Source organism: Acanthochromis polyacanthus, chromosome 1 (genome assembly GCF_021347895.1).
Source record: "Acanthochromis polyacanthus isolate Apoly-LR-REF ecotype Palm Island chromosome 1, KAUST_Apoly_ChrSc, whole genome shotgun sequence".
NCBI lineage: Eukaryota > Metazoa > Chordata > Actinopteri > Pomacentridae > Acanthochromis > Acanthochromis polyacanthus.
Window position 1 is genome coordinate 62,392,598 of NC_067113.1, and position 19,939 is coordinate 62,412,536.

General features: G+C 39.7%; 1 protein-coding gene and 1 long non-coding RNA gene across 4 annotated transcripts in view; one reads left to right on the forward strand and one right to left on the reverse strand.

Moving 5' to 3' along the window:
• The window catches only part of arid2 (AT rich interactive domain 2 (ARID, RFX-like)), a 62,659-nt gene that overhangs the window by 24,181 nt on the left and 18,539 nt on the right, over positions 1-19,939 (reverse strand). For both annotated transcript variants that reach the window (XM_022214518.2, XM_022214517.2), the window contains exons 5-8: positions 9,821-10,039; positions 9,145-9,212; positions 5,642-5,711; positions 5,028-5,278 (exon numbers count right to left, since the gene is read on the reverse strand). In XM_022214518.2, the coding sequence (XP_022070210.2) occupies positions 5,028-5,278; positions 5,642-5,711; positions 9,145-9,212; positions 9,821-10,039 (608 nt within the window). The remainder of the gene's footprint in view (positions 1-5,027; positions 5,279-5,641; positions 5,712-9,144; positions 9,213-9,820; positions 10,040-19,939) is intronic.
• Positions 16,855-18,671, forward strand: LOC110971291 (uncharacterized). 2 transcript variants are annotated; one of them, XR_007942258.1, is made up of 3 exons: positions 16,855-16,975; positions 17,946-18,459; positions 18,605-18,671. It is a non-coding gene; the product is annotated as an uncharacterized LOC110971291 (long non-coding RNA). The 2 variants fall into 2 exon arrangements; XR_007942257.1 differs by having other exon boundaries at positions 17,946-18,671.

The following is a 19,939-nucleotide window of genomic DNA, read 5'->3' on the forward strand; positions in this document are numbered from 1 at the left end:
TTTATTTCCAATCCATTCTGTGTTTCGTTGCCGTTGCTGCAGCTGCTCATCTCTGCTGCATTTTGACTCACAGGTGCTCCTGCAGTTTGGAGCTAAACTGTAAGTTTGAATCACTGCTCTTCGGTGTGCCACTCCAGCTTCATGAAGCCGAGCGCTGCATATATTAGTGCCGATTGTTCATGTGCTTTATTGGTGTTATCAAAGTCTGCTAATGGTGTTTACTCTTATTTGGGAGCTTCAGTGCTCTGGCTGCTTCCCGCTGCCACACAGTATTATCACACCTCCACCGATATGCTGGTTGTAAACACTGCTGATGCTGATACAATATCTTCAAAATCCTCATAATCAAAATAAGAATCAAGTCGTTTGTGGTTGGGGTGGGGGTCGGTGGAGTGTTTCCTTTTGGGAGGGTTAAACCAGTCAATGCTCACCCTCTGACAAGGAGGAATTTATTGATCTGTCATGTTTTATCTGGCTTGTAACCTTTCATGGACATTTGTTGTATTTTTTGTGTCCCTGCATCTGAATGTTAGTAATTAATGCATGTTAATTTAGGAGAGGTCTGCGTGTCGTCCACCCAAACAGCTCAACTGGTTGAGCAGCTCATGGCCCTTTGCTGCAGGTCTTTCCTATAGTCTTCTCCTTACTTTCCTGCCTGCCTCTCTACTAACCTGCCTTATAAAACCAACTTAAGGCCCAAAAAATAACTATAAAATATAAAAATAACTATAACATGATTCAATAGATTTGACATCCCTGTTCAACTCATTATCCAATCACAACTGTACACCTTAGGTTAGGCTGAATCCATCAGTTTGCCTTATGTCTTTGTCCATTCAGATTCTAATGAGAACTCAACAAGTGCTCCATAAAAGGCTGTGAATTAACCCTCCTGTTGTCTTCATGTACGGGCACCAAAAAATATAGTTTCCTTGTATTAAAAAAAAAATAAAAAATTCAGCAAAAAAATTACTCAAATTTTTTGAAAATTTGCAAAACCTCCAGGAGGAAAAATCCAATAACTTCCTTTAAAAATCCCCCAAATTTGGCAAGAAAATTCTTGTAAATATTTTCAAAAAATCTTCCCAAAAAATCCTTAAAATATCTAAAGTGATTACATATACACTGCTCAAAAAAATTAAAGGAACACTTTGAAAACATCATATTTCAATACGGGGAAAACACAAACTGGATATTAGCATTGATATGGACTGGATAATGTGTTAGGAACGAAGTGTGCCACATTGTTTGATGGAAATGAAAATTAGCAACCCCCCACCAGGGCTAAATTCAAGACACCCCAAAATCAAAGTGAAAAACTGATGTGGCAGGCTAGTCCATCCTGCTGAAATTCCTTGGCAGTAGGGCTGCAACTAACGTCACGTCGACGAATCGTCTGAGCACGATGCGTCATCAAAAGCAGAAGTGAACGCGCAATGCAACAGAAATCTCCGTCCGACCGGAGCGCGGAACACGGACGGACATCGGCGCTGCATCGTGCATATATTATGTACGCATGATGCCGCGCGGACATCCGCGATCTATCATAAGTGCGGATGTCAGTGTTTACTATACAGCTGTATCTAAACGCGGACGTCCGCGCTGCATCATGCGTACATAATATATGCACGATGCAGCGCCGATGTCCGTCCGTGTTCCGCGCTCCGGTCGGACGGAGATTTCTGTTGCATTGCGCGTTCACTTCCGCTTTTGATGATGTATCATGCTCAGACGATTCGCCGACGCGTCATTAGTTGCAGCCCTACTTGGCAGCAACTCAAAATGGTATTCGGTAGTTTGTATGGCCTCCATGTGCTTGTATGCATGACTGACGATGCCAGGACAAGCTCTGAATGAGACGACAGATGGTGTCCTGGGGTATCTCCTCCCAGAACTGGACCAGGGCATTGCTTAGGTGCTGGACAGTCTGAGGAGCAACCTGATGGTGTCGGATGGAACAAAACATAATGTTCCAAAGGTGTTCTATTGGATTCAGGTCAGGTGAGCATGGGGGCCAGCTAATGGTATCAGTTCCTTCATCCTCCAGGAACTGCATGAGTTCTCTTACCACATAGGACTGGGCATTGTTGTGCACCAGAAGGAATCCAGGACCACTGCACCAATGTAGGGTCTGACAATGGGTCAAAGGATTTCATCCTGATACCTAAAGGCAGTCAGAATGCCATTGTCCAGCCTGTAGAGGTCTGTGCGTCCCTCCATGGATATGCCTCCCCACACCATCACTGACCCACCACCAAACCGGTCATGCTGAACAATGTTACAGGCAGCATAATGTTCTCCACACCTTCTCCAGACCCTTTCATGTCTGTCACATGCGCTCAGGGTGAACCTGCTCTCATCTGTGAAAAGCACAGGGCACCAGTGGTTGACCTGCAAATTCCCGTGCTCTATGGCAAATGCCAGCCGAGCTCCACGGTGCCAGTCAGCGAGCACAGCGGGCACTAGAGGACGCTGGGCCCTCAGACCACTCTCATTACATCTCTTTCTGATTGTTTGGTCAGAGACATTCACACCAGTGGTCTGCTGGAGGTCATTTTGTAGAGCTATTGCAGTGCTCATCCTGTTCCTCCTTGCACAAAGGAGCAGATACCTGTCCTGCTGATCGGTTGAGGACCTTCGACAGCCCTGTCCAGCTCTCTTAGACTAACTGCCTGTCTCCTGGAACCTCCTCCATGCTCTTGAGAATGTGCTGGGAGACACAGCAAACCTTCTGGCAATGGCACGCATTGATGTGCCATCCTGGAGGAGTTGGACTGTCTGTGGAACCTCTGTAGGGTCCAGGTATCGCCTCATGCTACCAGAAGTGACACTTACCCTGGCCAAATGCAAAACTAGTGAAAAACAGTCAGACAATATTAGGAAGGAAAAAAATGTCAGTGGCCTTCACCTGTAAACTCATTCCTGTTTTGGGGGTTGTCTCATTGTTGCCCCTGTCGTGCATCTGTTGTTAATTTTATGGACACCAAAGCAACTGAAACTGACTAAAAAGCCCCTCAGGTACTTACTTGACCAGATCAGTATCCCACATGTTTCACTGATTTGATGCAATACTTAGATTAAAAAGTGTTCCTTTAATTTTTTTGACCAGTGTATATCAGGAAAACTACTTTCTTTAAAAACATTCACCCAAAAAAATAAAAATCAACCAAAATCCAGTGAAACACTTTTTAAAGATTTTGTTTCCACCAAAAATGTTCAAAAATTTCCCAAAAATGTTGAAAACGTGGACATCAGAAGCTTCACTGTGAAAATAGTTTGTTTCTCTCCACATTTTCAAACTTTAAAACGGGTCAATTTGACCTACAGCACAACAAGGACGAGGCAGTGTTCTCCAGCCCTGATTTTGCATTCTAGGAATTTGCTGTCTTCTACCTGAAAAACCTATATCAGCTGCATTTTTCTACAAGCTGCACAGAGAACCCCGTTTCTACACCATTGACCAGTTGGTAATAAACCCACCACTACTCCCCGCTGCCATCTCCACACATCCTCAGCAGTTTTCTACTAACCTCCTGTGGGAGAGGAGCTGTAGCAGGCAGCTTGTTACATGCTAGTTTTCCTTCATCATCTGTTATTGTCAGAATAAATGGAGATCATCTCTAAAAATCAGGTGCATAACAGCATCCTGCTCCTAACAACAACTATTACAGCACCTAAATGTAGAATGAATCATTTAGTTTGCACCTAAATGATGTGCTGGTGCACCTGTCTGAAAAGTTCAGGCACATCAGTACAAACCATGTAAAGTCTGGAGTTTAGACACCTAACAAGCGGTCCATTCTTGCATGCCAGATTGGCAATTTACAATAACCGAGGCACATTTAACCTTCATATTTTCTAACTATGGCTCCATCGTTTCATAATGATAAAAACAAAAGCAGATTTTTCTTTTTCTATCCAACAATTATTAGTTGAAATGACTCATTATTTAAATGAATATTAGCCTTGTGTTAACTGTATGTGTGGATGTGCAAGTCCAAAATGGACATTTGGTTTTAAACTAGTGTACTGTAAATAATATGCTCCTCTGCTCTGGAAATAACACTCCGCTGCTTTTATCGGCAGTGAGCTACTTGGCTGGAAATGCTATGGATTGCAGCATGGATTCCTTATACTTTTGCTCATGTGTTGTTGGTTTTGGAAAGACTAAAACAGACGCCACCCACTCACTCTTCAAACACCGAGCACTGCTGTTACTCCAGCTAATGCACACCGCTGCAATGTGGACAAATCCAAAGCCTGACAGACCTGCTGTGAAATCAGATGCTGCTGCTGCTGCGATTGGCCAACTGCTGCAGAGGGGAAGGGTTTAGCTAACTGTCACACCGCAATGAATAATGCAAATCAGTTTTTTCCCTCCAAAACGATATTACATTAATAATAACTAAACCAGCTCTTCTCAAGCTCCATTTCAGACAGTTTTGGGTTAGAAATGACAGTTTACTGCCACAGTAACCTACATTTGCGAGCAAGTTTTCCTCATTCGATCGTTCCCTTTGACTTTTTCACTGAACTAAGGCAAATCTATAACACTTGTTTATTGAAAATTCGTAAAATATAGCCAGTCTAGCATATGTTGTCTGGATTTCAGGCTACACAGTGGTGAGGTGGATACTACTGTTGCCTTGCAGCTAGAAGATCAACAGGTTTGCGTCCCAGCCTTCCTGAGATCTTTCTGCATGGAGTTTGCATGTTTCCTGTCCATGCGTGGGTTTCTCCACATACTCCAGCTTCCTCCCACAGTCCAAAAACATGCTGACATTCATTAGTGATTCTAAATAGTCTGTAGGTGTGAATGTGATTGTTTGTCTCTATGTGTAGTCCTGTGATAGACTAGTGACCTGTCCAGGGTGTCCCCTAGCTTCACCCTCAGTCAGCTGGGATAGACTCCAGCCCCTTATGACCCTAATGAGGATTAAGCAGTGTATAGATGATGGATGTCTAGCTTCATTGTACTACTGAAATCCGAACAAATCCCCAAAAGCGTAACCCCAACGCAGACCTACCTCAGCAGCCACGTTGCCCAATGTGTCGAGTCCGAGCTGTCGGAGTGAGATGAGGTTACAGTGGGCACAGAGCAAAAGGAAGCGCAGGCACGTTCGGTTTGCCGCCAGCAGCTTGACGTTGGCCTCCTCGAAGGAGAGGTTTCGCAGGATAACGGCAATCTGCAGCACCCGCTGGGCCTCCATGTCACTGATACCCAGGTTCCGCGGTGGATGGAAGAGGCTCTGCCAGCGCTCCTCACACGACGTACCATCTGCAGACAGAACAGAGGAGGAGCGCTTTGGAGCTGAACAGGGTGTGAGCACTAATCGCTCAAACAGGATTCAAATTCAGGATCACTGCTATGAGAAAAAAAACTTCAATTTCACTTTTGTAAAGGCAATAATAATGTGCCCAAGGTTGACACTTTCAGAGAAGTTAAAACAGGACAAAACACATCCTACTTCTCATTCATTCAGGTATTACACAGAAAAACTGAAAAAGGAAGCACCAGTAAACACAGTGTGCACACTTGAGCATGTCACAGCATTTCAGGCGTCAATAAATGCAACGTGGGAGCATACCAGTGAGTACCTTTTTATTGCTTTCTGTGGCTGTTAGCGGCAAATGTGTTTACCTTGTGCTGGGCTGCTTTTGTCCCAGATCAACTCCCTGACTTCAGTGTCCTCCACCACCTCTTTCCAGAACTGTAAAAGAATAAAAGCTGTTAGCAGGGTATTTGAGTGAATACTAATAAGTCAAGTGTAGCCAGATTCAGCAGTAATTTTTATTGGGACGGTCGTGTCAATAATCTATCAGGCAGCTACAACAACTCTGATTAATCTCCAGTTACCACAGCATGACTATAAACAAAGGTCATAAACTGAGGTTACAGTGAGGTTAGGTTGTGAACAAGTCAATCCTACTCACTGTCATGAAAATATAAACATTAACTCTCTGGGCCCCATTAACTCGCGGACTTGTTTGAGAATAAAATAAGTGCTACAATCCCACCATGTATAAGTAGGAAACTGTAAAAATACAAAGACCTGTCATATCTATAACTTTCTGACAATCATACACTTACACACAAGACATTTCATAAAACACACTACATTCTACATATCCAATTTAACAATCTGCTCTCACTTGATTGACCATACAAAAAAACCCATCTGTGCTCTTGGTGAACCTGGAGAGCCATAAATGATTTAGCTCTGATAGTCATGTGACCCAAAAAATCTGGTATTTTTCAGCAAAACTGCAAGATGCGCTTGTACCTAGAGAACGGACAAGAATGGAAACAAACTAAAAATCTAGGAAGGAAAACATCTAAAACAGGTAGAGTCCCCATTTTTTTCTGTGCTGGTAGTGCAAAATTTAATTCAATTTTGTAAAATAAATAATCAGCTTCTATTTTTTGTTATTTATAACATTACAAATGTGTTACACTCGAGAAAAGACTTTTGAGTTTTCCCAACTTCTGACCATGATTGTGCTGTTTCCATAGAGATGTAGGGTTTTATTAGCAGAAAAAAAAACTGAGGAAAAATGTGACAGGAGCAAAAACTGTCCAGAAACTGCTTCTGGTTCAGAGGCTTAGGTATCAGAATCGATCCAGAAGTACAATTTTACCTTTTCATTTGTACATTTAGCTCCCTTTTCAAAACCTGCAGATTTCATTCCCACAATGCAACTCAGAAATTTAGGTGTTTTATACTCATGAAGCCTCAGGCAGAAAAGAGGAGCAGGTTATAGATGTCTCCTAAGAAAACTTTGCTTTCTGCACAAACGTGACACGTGGAAATAAGACGCAAAAGAACACATGTAGCTTTTATACTCCGCGTTTTTTCTGCTCCTTTATTTTTATTTATTCTTTATTTTACCAGGTAAGACCAGCTGAGAACAATTTCTCATTTACAACAATGAGAGGCGCCAGCGTCTGCTCCTGAACTGCAGAGGGGAGTGCATCACAAACACACTTCTACATCAGTACTAAACTAGAGTAGAAGAAGTTTGCCATCGTTTACAATACTTACAACATGTCATTTTACTAAATAGTTGCATTTCAGCAGTTAGTTTTGGAATGAATCGTTTATAACCTCGCCGTCATGGTGATCTCTGTGCGATCTAATTATTTCTCAATTTCTGCTGCTTGGAGCTCCTGTTCTTCTGCCATGTTTGCCGTTACTCATTAGAAAAATTTGGAGGTGCGTGGCGCAGAAATTTCCTGCTTTGATAAGGACTGCGTCGAAGTTCCGTTTCTACGGATTGATGCAAGTCCATTTTCGCTATAAGTCAGAACTCCGGAGAACATATAAACAAAGCTGCTCCATGCATCAAGATATTGATCAGTTCTTAATAATAGTCATGAATACCGGTTACTTTCATGCATGTATGAGTCATTTCACAAGAAGATAACAGAATATGTTGCACTGTTTTTACAACTTGATCTAATAATGCTGACGTTTGTCAGTGTTTCCCCCTGTTCCAAAAAAGTCTTTATTTTGAAGTTGTCTGCTGACAGTTGTCACTTCCTGTCTGCTATTTTACATGTATGTACTTTTCTGGATACACGGCTCTCTACTTTGTAAACGCCACAGAGGCAATGTCATAATTAATTAACTTCATTTTTGGACTTAATGGTTAAGTTAAAAGGATATATTTACATGGCTTTATGTTGTTTTCTTTTTTTGTTGCAGTTTTCACTCTAAAGTGTATCAAGATCCACAGTAAAGCAGTCAAGTTTGCTACGATTCACAATTCATTTTCCAAGCTCGAGTTTAACTAGTTGGACAGCTGCAGCTTCTACAGTGCTGTGAAGACAGCACACATGGAGACGGCTTTCCTTCATCAAAGCATCAGAAGAGTTTGACTTACACTTGAGAGCAATAATGAACGGCAAAAAGTTACCGAATGCAGCACAATCCCAGGTGGCGTTCAACTGGCGAATGCAAACAAAGCTGTTTTGTAGTGCCGCATGACGACGTAGTTGTTTGCTAACTCATTCCACGTACAGTGCCCTCCACAATTATTGGCACCCCTGGTTAAGATGTGTTGAAAGCCTTGAACTGAATTCAGTCTTTATTGCAGAAGCATACTCTCACACTGAAAATTGTAGAAAAATGTTTTATAGGAGAAGATTAGGTGCTGTTTTGTTAAAGGTGGTTGTACAAAGTATTAACATCAGGGGTGCTAATAATTGTGGCACACATGATTTGATGTAAAAAAAATTATTTCTTAATGTGTGATTTTTTTCTCTACTGAATAAATGCACTTGAATTAAAGATTGGATCTTCCTCTTTTTTTCCATTGTGGTCCTATATTATTTAGAAAAAAAACTGAATTTATTAGAAGCTAAAGAACACACCTTAACCAGGGGTGCCAATAATTATGGAGGGCGCTGTAATCAGCTCCGACATAATGACCAAACGTCGTAGGTCGAGGATGTCATAAACCGAGGACCCCCTGTAATTTGTCCATATGGAGCCATGTGGACCTTGCAGACACGTCAAGCACAAAACAAGCTTCAGTGTGGTCACCCCAAACTATGCTGGTCATTACTCGAGTATTTATCGGATTTTCCAAGCATCAAGAATTACTCCTGTACTCCTTCATACCTTTAAACAGATGTGTAAGACTGGTGGAACAGAACTGAAATCTGGCACCAGCACTGTTACACAATAAGTCATTCTGGATAACTTAAAGCGTTCTGATTGGATGCAAAGTCATTCAGAGCAAGACACTTAATTCTTATTGGGGGACAGTGACCACTTGAGGACTAGCTGCCACAATAATGTCCTCAAGACTGAGGATAAATTACAAACTACATTGCACTATTTTTGAGTCACAATGGACTTTCATGCGTTAGAAGTGCATCTACTATCAACTGATGTGATTTGACCTCAATTCCGTATTAAAGAAGCCTCGGGGAAAACTGCTCTCTGAAGTTCTTCTGTAAGGATTAACGGCCGTATTTCTGCCCATCTTCACACTGCAAAGAGAAGCTCTGTGGCTTCGTAGTAAACACACTGTTTAATAGCTATGTATAATGGCCTAATGAAAAGTCATTTCACAGAGAAATCATAGCAGGTCACATGGACTTAAGATCTAAAAATAAATAAAGAAATAAAAACATACCCTGACAAAATCCCGGGAGGTTTTCTCCTTCCAGTCCATCCCAAATACCCCGGAGAAGCTGCCAAGCGCTGCAAAGATACAAAGGGAGGGTTAGAGGGAGCAACAGACTTTAGCTCGGTATTACTTGTCTGCTTTCTCTTGTTCTTCAATTCCTCTTTGATAAATTATATTTAGGAGGAGCTAAGAAGACAGAATCTTTGATCCTAGAACAAAGAGACACAAAAAAAGAAGGCAGCAAATTGTGAAAATATTTGCAGAATTGTTGCCTCAGAATAGCTGGCCTTCTGCAGTGTTGTACAATTAAAATTCAAATGAGTCTAATAAAGCCGGAGTGTGGAAAATACATTAGTTTGTTCAGTCTTTACTCATTTCACTTCAGGAATCTGATGTGAACATTTTCAATGGAACACAAATGAATGCTGAAGTTACTCCACATTAAGAAAGGCAGATTTAAATGTCCTTGTGTGGAAATTGTTCAGTTTGTAACAGTCGAAGGTATAAATTAATGCTACTTGACAGAAATAGACTGCTAAATAACCAAAAAAATCGTCAAATGTTAAAATTGCATGCGACATCAGACTTGCTAAATGAAGTCCTAACTAAAGCGAATAATCAACATATTTTTCCATCCTGCTGTGAATGACAGCGCTCAGTGTGAGTGAGGTGTTGAACGTACAGTCGTCAAAGACTCCAGCGTGTGCCAGTAGCAACGTGACCAGTTTGGGGTCCTTGTCCAGCTGCATGGCATGCTTGCTCTCGTTGGAAAGCAGAGTGCAAACGTTAACAGCGAAGTCCACTTCGTTGGGTAGGCCCGAAAGGAGAGACAGCACCAGTTTGTTGTAGTCGCACGGTGGAACGAAATCCGTAGACAGTCCATAGCTTTGGCGGAGATAGTCTGAGGAAGATAAAAAACACACTGGAAATCAGTCATTTAAATCAGTGAGGGAGGACATGCAGCAGATCAGTGAATGTACTTGAAATAAAATAGCATTCAAGTTTGATGTACTATCTAGACCTGCAGATATAACCGTAGTAAAGCATTTGTTTGAGATAATCGTGTCTGTGAGTACAAAAACTATAACAGGATCGCCTACATATACCGTAAGACCTTACTGAACTTATGAAGGGTATCTATGTGTTGGTGTTTGTGTATATGGAACTGGCTTTTTCTGTAACGTTGCAAAAACAGATGTCCGTCAAATAAATGCATAAAAAAAGCTGAACACAGATATTTTCGTTTTTTTTTAGGGGTTAAATGAGCCGATTACGTTCCCCATTATTGTATTCTATAGAAAATAAATAAAAATAAGTAGCCGTTTGTCCAGCCTGATTCCTAAATCTCATGATCCATTCCTGTTTTGCTGTTTTTCTTTGTCTTTTTCCTCCACCAATGAACGGCGGAGTTATGTGACGATCGGCGTACGTTTGTGCTTCTGTTAGCAACCTTTACTCAAAAACAGACTGACGGATTTGGATGAAATTTTCAGCCACGGTCAGTAATGACACAAGGACATGATGCAGCTTATAGTCTGGAGCCACAGATTTATTAAAGATTTCTGTATCACTGCGAGATAGCGGCACGGTGTCACTGTAACCATGACAACAAGTGAATACTGAACAACTGAGCAGCACTGGCAGAGCACTGCTCTCTCTGAGTGCTTTTCTTGTTTTAAAGTTTGTGTTCATATATTTGCAGACATCTTAGGAACTGAAGATGAGAAACATCTTTAGTGTGAAAACTGAATACATAAACCTGCTTGTGTTCTGGGCAAGTTCCAGAAAAGTAGCACTAAGATACATGAATGCCAAAAAGGGTCTGAATATCATTCTTACTTATCGTAATGACGTGCAGCTCGTACGTGTCTCAAACTGTGGAAAAGTACATTTAAAGCCAAGAAAAGAACCATTACAGTGGCATAAGAAAACACAGATAGCTTTAATACAGCTTCAGTGTAGCTTCATATAATGTTGATATGAAATCTATTCTGCTGTCATGACATTTGACCTTAAAACTGGCTGGAGAAGGGAGGAAAAATGAAGGACAAGCCAAAGACTGAGACATTGTACTGGAGGTTTTCTAAATCATCATGTAAATATTAGCTGAGAGAACTCTTGAGTTGCTCCTTGACTGCCGTCTCTGCACACCTTCAGCCAGTTTAGCTCAGATTTATTTTTCCTACAACTCAGTTTTAAGCAAACCAAATGGGGCATTAAGCCGTTCACTGAAAGCTGTCTTTAGTGCAAATTAGTTTGATGAGCCGTGTCTTGTCTGACTGAGGAACATGAATGTTCTCTAACTTTTAATTGTGTTTGTGTTTAACTCAGTCAACCTCCATGATGAGCTTTTTATAATTAAAATACTTCTAATCCGAAATTCTAGCTGTGTGGGAAAGAGTCGTGTGTGGAATGCTATTAGTGAGAAGTTCTCAGTGACGGATGATCCAGTATGAGAAAGTCCAATCATTTTGTCAACAAAGACTTGAGATTCCTCCCCGCTCTATTGCTTGATTTTCTGCTATCAATCATTTTGTGTGCACTGGAGTCATTTCTCCATACAGTGGATATTTCAATTTGGTGCAGGATCTTTGTAGACTGCTGCCTCTAGAAACCAATCATACCAGAGAGAGGAGTCCTGCTGAGTGAATTTGATTTCCATGCTGAAAAGGTTTGTGCAGGCAAATGTAATTCAGCTGAGCTGCTATTATAGCAGCAACAGCTCCATTCAGAAGTCGCCTGTCTGCGCTCGTCCTCCAGCACCTGCAGCGAGGTGCAGAGGACTGATGTACAACATGCCGTCTGACAGACATGGCTTTATGAGCAGAATGAATTAAGCGTTGTCGCAGGCCTCAGAGACAACGGGGCAAAGCAGGGCTCAGTGAGAGATTTCCAGAGCAACTGTCAAATAATTAACCATGACTGAGCCTGCCAAGCAATTATAGCACACTTTCAACCTCACTGTCCCACTACATTACTGCTACATGCGAATTCAGAGCCCAGAGGAAAGACCGAGGTAATTTCTGAAAGGTCTGCAGACATGACCAGCAGGACTGGTCAGCTCAGTGCAGACACACTGTATGTGTCATCCAATTCAAGATTATTCAGAAACACTGTCACCATTGCATATTTTGTCCATCTAAAATCTAAGGGTTCTGCACCAAGATTGTTTTTTATGTTAGAAGTGAAAAAAACTAATTATAATATAAAAATACCTGTTAATATATCATCATTACAACTTTCAAAAGCACTTTGATGTACAACAAGGCTCAACAGATACCCACTGTCCATTGAATATGGGTCACTTTTGACTCATGTTGTGCATCAAAGGGCTAAACAAATCCAGATTTCAATATCTGGGTGCAGTGCAGGAATGCAGCAGCTTTTAGTCAGATGATTATAAAGCACAACAAAAGAAAACAAAAATATTTAAAGCCATCCTGATTACATAAAGCAAATATGACCATTTCATTTTAAACCAGCAACAACTTTTTGTCCACTTGGGGGCGATAAAAACAAGCTATGACCAGAACATTGATATAATTATCACATTTCAGTTGAAAGGGCAAACTTGTTATCCAACATTTGTCTATTTCCAGTATTCATTTGAGGTTCTACCTTTCCACCTAATGATGATGTCAGTAAATCATTTATTTTTAGCTCTGCACAATCTCTTGATGGAAATGTCTCATTTTTGAGCTACTAGATGTTGCTATTAAAGCTGTAACCAGCCACTGAACCCTCCTATTATCTTTGAAGGTCAATTTCACTCCGTTCAATGTTTAAAGTCTCTAAATAAATGATTGACTTTTTTTTTGCTTCATACTTAATGACTTTTCCTTATTTAATGAGGAAAACTGGGTAAACATAAAGTTAATGCAATGATATGTTTTCACTGTCCTGTAACACATGTTGTACACATCAGTGTTCTTGGGGGTCAGTTTGACCTCATGCTTTTAGCTATAAAACATAAGAAATATCAAGATTTTACACTATTTAATTTTGGACGATACTGAGGTCACCATAACATGCAATTTTATAGTCTTCACAAAGCTTCAGAGCCCTGAACTTTTAGAAATTGTGCTCATTTTTACTGCGGTCAAATTGACCCCGAACATAATACATGTTACTATTCTTGATAACAGAAATAGTTTTTCATTCCAAATGTTAAAGAGACCAAAAATGTACTTTGAAATAATATAAAGCCATTAAAACACCAAAAAGAGATCTCTTTCCAGCTTTAGGTCAGTCAGTGAGATGTCACAGTGATCTGGAAATGTCTCCATCATCATGCACCCTTTATTCCAGATGTATGAGGGGAGTGGATGGGGGTTGTTTTATTGAAAGGGCTACTTAGGTAGTCAACCAACAGACATACAGTACCTGACACATAAACTTGGAGAACAATTTTAATTATGATAATTTTCTGGAGGTTTAAATTGCTGGAGTCAAACTGACCCCAGGGACAAAAGCTGTAAGTACATTTGAAGATAATAGGAGGGTTAAATGATTAGCAGATCAACTATTTCAACCATAGCTTAATGTATTATTGTTATGACAATTATTTTATCAAGACGGAAATCCAGATTCTCAAAAGCACTGATGTTATTCCATTTCGGTTTTCAGACTATTCACTTTCTGAACCTTAAAACTTGACGGTTTGAATGGCATGTTATCAAAGCCAGAAACTGAAGGAATGGTCAGATTCTTAACTTTCCACAAGTCTGTAAACTAATTGTTTTACATATTGTTCCATTGGGAAAATTAACCAAACCTAAACGTAAAATTGTGATCTTCAAAAAAATCTAAAACTCTGTATACCGTGACGCAACCGAGAAAACATCAGTAACTCAGCTGTGAACAATAATCACGTAATGAAAATTCAGGCCCTTTTCTGCTGAACTGCAGGCAGTGAGGAGAATCATTTAACTTTGTAGAAGTAGCATTACAGCTTTGCTACATTGCACGAGACATTTTTGAGTTCTCTCTACTTCAAGCCATGGCTGTGCTCTATATAAAATGAAAAACAAGCTCAGAGTGAATAAAAAAGTGGCAGCGGTAAAACACACCAAGAAACTACTGCAGAGTTCAGGCAGTTAATCAAATAACACTATTTTAGGCACTTTAACGAGGAGCTTCTAATTAGTTTCTGATAGTTTATTAACAAAACGATGGAGAATATAATCAGCAGATTAAGTGATAAGGAAATTAATTTTTAGTTGTAGCTTAAGCTCCACGTTCACCAGCTTGTTGCCTACTTTGTCTGCTGTTTGGTGCTGGGTAAATGGAATACAATCAGCGGTGAGAGCAGAACTGTAAAGTTGTGGTATTTTACACCAGCACAATGAGCTACCAAAAAGCTGCAACCACTCTGATGATCAACAACAACACCAACAGGAGTTTAAATCTAAAAATACTGACAGTGGCTTTAAAATAAATGATTTCAGCCCTCTAAATACTTTTTAGCCATTCCAGTGCTGCATTACTCAAGACAGCCTAAAAATCCAACATCAGAAAGGTTCAAAGAGAGAACGGTCACAAATGTTGGGGGTAAATCACTGCTCTTTAAAGTCACACTCCTCGAAATAACTTACAAGCTTCAGATAAAGTCCCACCCTGGTTGTCATGCGTCTTTTCTCACCACGGTCATGTTTTGGAGTCAATTAGCTCAGCGGGCAGAGGGCTGACTGTTAGAGGGCAGAGCCTGCTAGTAAAAGGCAACAGACTCTAATCTAAACTGAGGTGGAGGGAAAACCAACAAGTGCCTCCTTCTTCCCCTCATCAATAACGGCTGTCGGGACAGTCAATTACCTCAGAGAGCAGCCCAGCGGTCAACACTACAACACTGTGAGGCTAATGGACAGCTTGCATTCACTGTGTGTGTGAGAGCAGGTTCTGACAATACAGACAAGGGGCTGGCCTTGGCCACTTGCACAAAAACATTTAGTCTGAAATATGATGTGGCTACTCAGAGGCTGCTTTTCATCATGAAAGCAGCTGCATGCTCGGCTTTAGAAAATTACGAGCCGACTCTTAGGTGTGTGTAGCAACTTCCGAGCAGAAAATGGCACAGACAATTACTGCACGCTTCACAGCCTTGGTCCAAACACAGGAGTGCTTAGCGAGGTGAAAATGGAATTAAATGAGTCAGTGAGTGATAAAGGTGATAAATGTGAGGTACAATAAGGAGGCTGATGAACTGGACAAACAGACAAAAGCTCAGCTATGCTAACACTTCTACAGTTTGTGACACAATAACAGAGCGGCCTCGAGTCACTCATACACTGCAAAAACTCAAAATCTCACCAAGTCTGTTTGTCTTATTTTTAGTCAAAATGTCTCATCCCACTCAATTTAAGATAAATTCCCTTAACAAGTGACATTTCAGCAGGATAGAGGGACTTGTTTTAAGACAATGCATCTTAAATACACACGTGGACAAAATTGTTGGTACCCCTCAGTTAAAGAAGGAAAAACCCACAATTCTCACTGAAATCACTTGAAACTCACAAAAGTAACAATAAATAAAAATGTATTGAAAATTAAATAATCAAAATCAGCCATCACTTTTGAATTGTTGATTAACATAATTATTTAAAAAAACAAACTAATGAAATAGGGCTGGACAAAAATGATGGTACCCATAACTTAATATTTTGTTGCACAACCTTTTGAGGCAATCACTGCAATTAAACGATTTCTGTATTTGTCAATGAGCGTTCTGCAGCTGTCAACAGGTATTTTGGCCCACTCCTCATGAGCAAACAGCTCCAGTTGTCTCAGGTTTGATGGGTGTCTTCTCCAAATGGCATGTTTCAGCTCCTTCCACATATGTTCAATGGGATTCAGATCTGGGCTCATAGAAGGCCACTTTAGAATAGTCCAACGCTTTTCTCTCAGCCATTCTTGGGTGTTTTTGGCTGTGTGTTTTGGATCGTTGTCCTGTTGGAAGACCCATGACCTGCGACTGAGACCAAGCTTTCTGACACTAGGCAGCACATTTCTCTCCAGAATGCCTTGATAGTCTTCAGATTTCATCGTACCTTGCACACTTTCAAGACACCCTGTGCCAGATGCAGCAAAGCAGCCCCAAAACATTACTGAGCCTCCTCCATGTTTCACCGTAGGGACAGTGTTCTTTTCTTCGTATGCTTGGTTTTTGAGTCTATGAACATAGAGTTGATGTGCCTTACCAAAAAGCTCCAGTTTGGTCTCATCTGTCCAAAGGACATTCTCCCAGAAGCTTTGTGGCTTGTCAACATGCATTTTTGCAAATTCCAGTCTGGCTTTTTTATGAGTTTTTTTCAGCAGTGGTGTCCTCCTTGGTCGTCTCCCATGAAGTCCACTTTGGCTCAAACAACGACGAATGGTGCGATCTGACACTGATGTACCTTGGCCTTGGAGTTCACCTTTAATTTCTTTGGAGGTTGCTCTGGGCTCTTTGGATACAATTCCAACGATCCGTCTCTTCAATTTGTCATCAATTTTCCTCTTGCGGCCACGTCCAGGGAGGTTGGCTACTGTCCCGTGGGTCTTGAACTTCTGAATAATATGAGCCACTGTTGTCACAGGAACTTCAAGCTGTTTAGAGATGGTCTTATAGCCTTTACCAGAGGTCGTCCGATGTATCGGCCGGCCGATGTTTTGGGCCGATGGATGAATTTTTTTCAACATCGGCCATCGGCCGATGGAATAAATAAAAAGCTGATTTTTGATCAGGCACCCTTAAGGCCACCGCTTACTGATGGGGTCCTTTAGCTGGAGGACCCCGGGTTCAGAGCAGCGTGGAGTTGGGAGATGGGACACGCCGAGTGCAATCTATCAGGCTCCCGAAAAGGTAAAAGATTTGTTTCTTTGTTTTAACGAATACACAGTGTTGATGTAGCCTTTAAAAATCTTTACTGAGTGGGTATTAAACCGTAGGTTAGCTGTTTAACTTCCAGCGTCAGGCTCAAACATGCAACAATCCTCCATGTTAGCATAGTTAGCAAATAACTTAGCTACATAGTGAGGCTTCAACAACAAAAAGACTAACGATTTGGTTCATGCCACAGACATACAAAGAGCACTAATGCGTATTGCAAAAGCATTATTGAGAATATGTGCAGTAGGCAATGACAGATCCACTTGTTGCGTCTTGGCTCCAGGATTAATCTTGGCTCCAGGACTAAAAACATGTCCGCTAAAGTTTGGTTAAGTTACATACGACCTCCTGACATAATAACAATTGCACAGTCGGCTTAAGCTATCTCTGCAGTCGCACCTTTAGCGGTGTCATCAGTTTTCAACTTTAATTTAGTACAGTGATGGAAACGTAAAGGGAATTATTAGCCAATAGCGAAGCCTAAGAGCTACGTAATTAAGTAATAGAAGTCTAGTTATGCTAGAGATAACTTTTATATCAGCAGCACCACACATGAGTTAGTGTTGGTTTGATCCTGTAATTGAATATAGTTGTTCATCAAAAGCTGTGTGGGATAACAAAACACTCATGTTGTGCAAGATTACTCATATTTTATGTAATGAATGGAGTAAAAAAACAAAAAAAACAAAAAAAAAACACTGTATTGCAATATAATTATTATACTTTTAATGTAGTAATAATAATACAGGAAAACAAACGTATTTTAAAGTTTTTATTACAAAAACAACTGGTGAAAAAAGGTATTTGTTATAAAAATAAGATGGAAAACTTCTGGATTATTGACAGCCTTTACAAATTAAACAGTAATTTAATGTCTATTCCTCATTAATTTCTTACACAATTGTCCAATGGTACTTACATTAACCTTTTTTTTTTCCTGCAGGCAATGGCTGCGCAAACACAAAACCCTATATGGGATCATTTTACCCAACCAACGCCGGGGAAAGCCAAATGCAACATTTGTAGCACATGCACAGTTCTTTAAAATCTTTGTAGTGTAAGTAGCACACTGCAAATAAGTTTGTTTTTTCATAAATGATACAACTTTGCAACTGTTTACATATTTATTCTTTATATTTGTGTGATGCTTCACTTTTTCCATGTTGCATAAATATGAACAAAGGATTTGTTAAGGCACTGAGGACAGTTGATCCAAAGACTGAAGGTTAATGTCCATTTTATTTTTAACTCTGGTATTTTATTTTGTGTTTTATTTTGTGTAATGTGTATATTTGTGTTTATTTCTAATGCCAAACTGCACTACATTTTTATTTATATTTTAGAAGTGTTCATTTTATTGTGTGATAACATTAATCATTGATACTGAGCAATTTGCACTGAAGCCACTTTTCAATTTACAGTTTTACAGTTTGATTTGTTTACAAAATCTCACTCAGGTTACGTTTTGATATTGTATTTTTTGTGTGCAATTTAAAGTTTTATTGTGTGATAACATTAATCTTTGATACTGAGCAATTTGCACTGAAGCCACTTTTCAATTTACAGTTTTACAGTTTGATTTGTTTACAAAATGTCACTCAGGTTACGTTTTGATATTGTATTTTTCTGTGTGCAATTTAAAGTTAAATAAATGTTAAGAGTTCTACTACTGCAATGGTAGAGTTTAATTTTTAGCATACACATGTTTCTTCTTTTAGTGTCGCAAATTCGCAATTGTCTTTCATAATCAATGCTTTGTACATATACTGATATATATATATATATATATATATATATATATATATATATATATATAGGTATATCGGCCTTGAATATCGGCTTCCAAAATCGGCCTTAGATATCGGCCATCGGCTGAATTTTTTTTCAAAAATCGGCATCGGCCTTTAAAAATCCCACATCGGTCGACCTCTAGCCTTTACCTTTAAGATGTTTGTCTATCATTTTTTTTCGGATGTCCTGGGACAATTCTCTCCTTCGCTTTCTGTTGTCCATGTTCAGTGTGGTACACACCTTTTCCCCAAACAGCAGGGTGACTACTTGTCTCCCTTTAAATAGGCAGACTGACTGATTATGAGTTTGGAAACACCTGTGATGTCAATTAAATGACACACCTGAGTGAATCATGTCACTCTGGTCAAATAGTTTTCAATCTTTTATAGAGGTACCATCATTTTTGTCCAGGCCTGTTTCATTAGTTTGTTTTTTTAAATAATTATGTTAATCAACAATTCAAAAGTAATGGCTGTTTTTGATTATTTAATTTTCAATAAATTTTTATTTATTGTTACTTTTGTGAGTTTCAAGTGATTTCAGTGAGAATTGTGGGTTTTTCCTTCTTTAACTGAGGGGTACCAACAATTTTGTCCACGTGTGTATGTTTGAGTCAAACAATCTTGAAATCATCTTGTTTTGAGTTGTATTTCACAAGAAAACTCAAAATAAGTTTAATACATCTCAAATTAGGAGGTTACATGAAAGCAAAAATCTGTTTCTGAGTGAAAAACTGCTATTTTCTTTAGCATGTCAGGTTTATTTTAAGACACCTAAGCTTGACAATCCTGGTAAAAATAAAGCTTAAAATAAGTTTTCCCAGCTAATATTAAGATCTCAATATTCTAAATATCATATTTTATTTGGAGAAATCATACCAAGCCATTTTTCACTCTACTGGCAGATTTCTTCACTTATTTCAAGGTAAAAGTTCCTTTAAATAAAATTTCTTTCTTGTTTTGAGAGGGGGATTTTTCCAGTGTATCTACAAAATGTTAAGGAGAACATGGCAAAGATTTACTTTCACTACCAAGGACCATCAGATCCATTTAACAAATACAAATATATGTTTTAAGATTTGTCTCTACATCATACCTTCATGTTTAAGAAATACATACCAATTGCCTGAGCTGGTTAGCTTACACT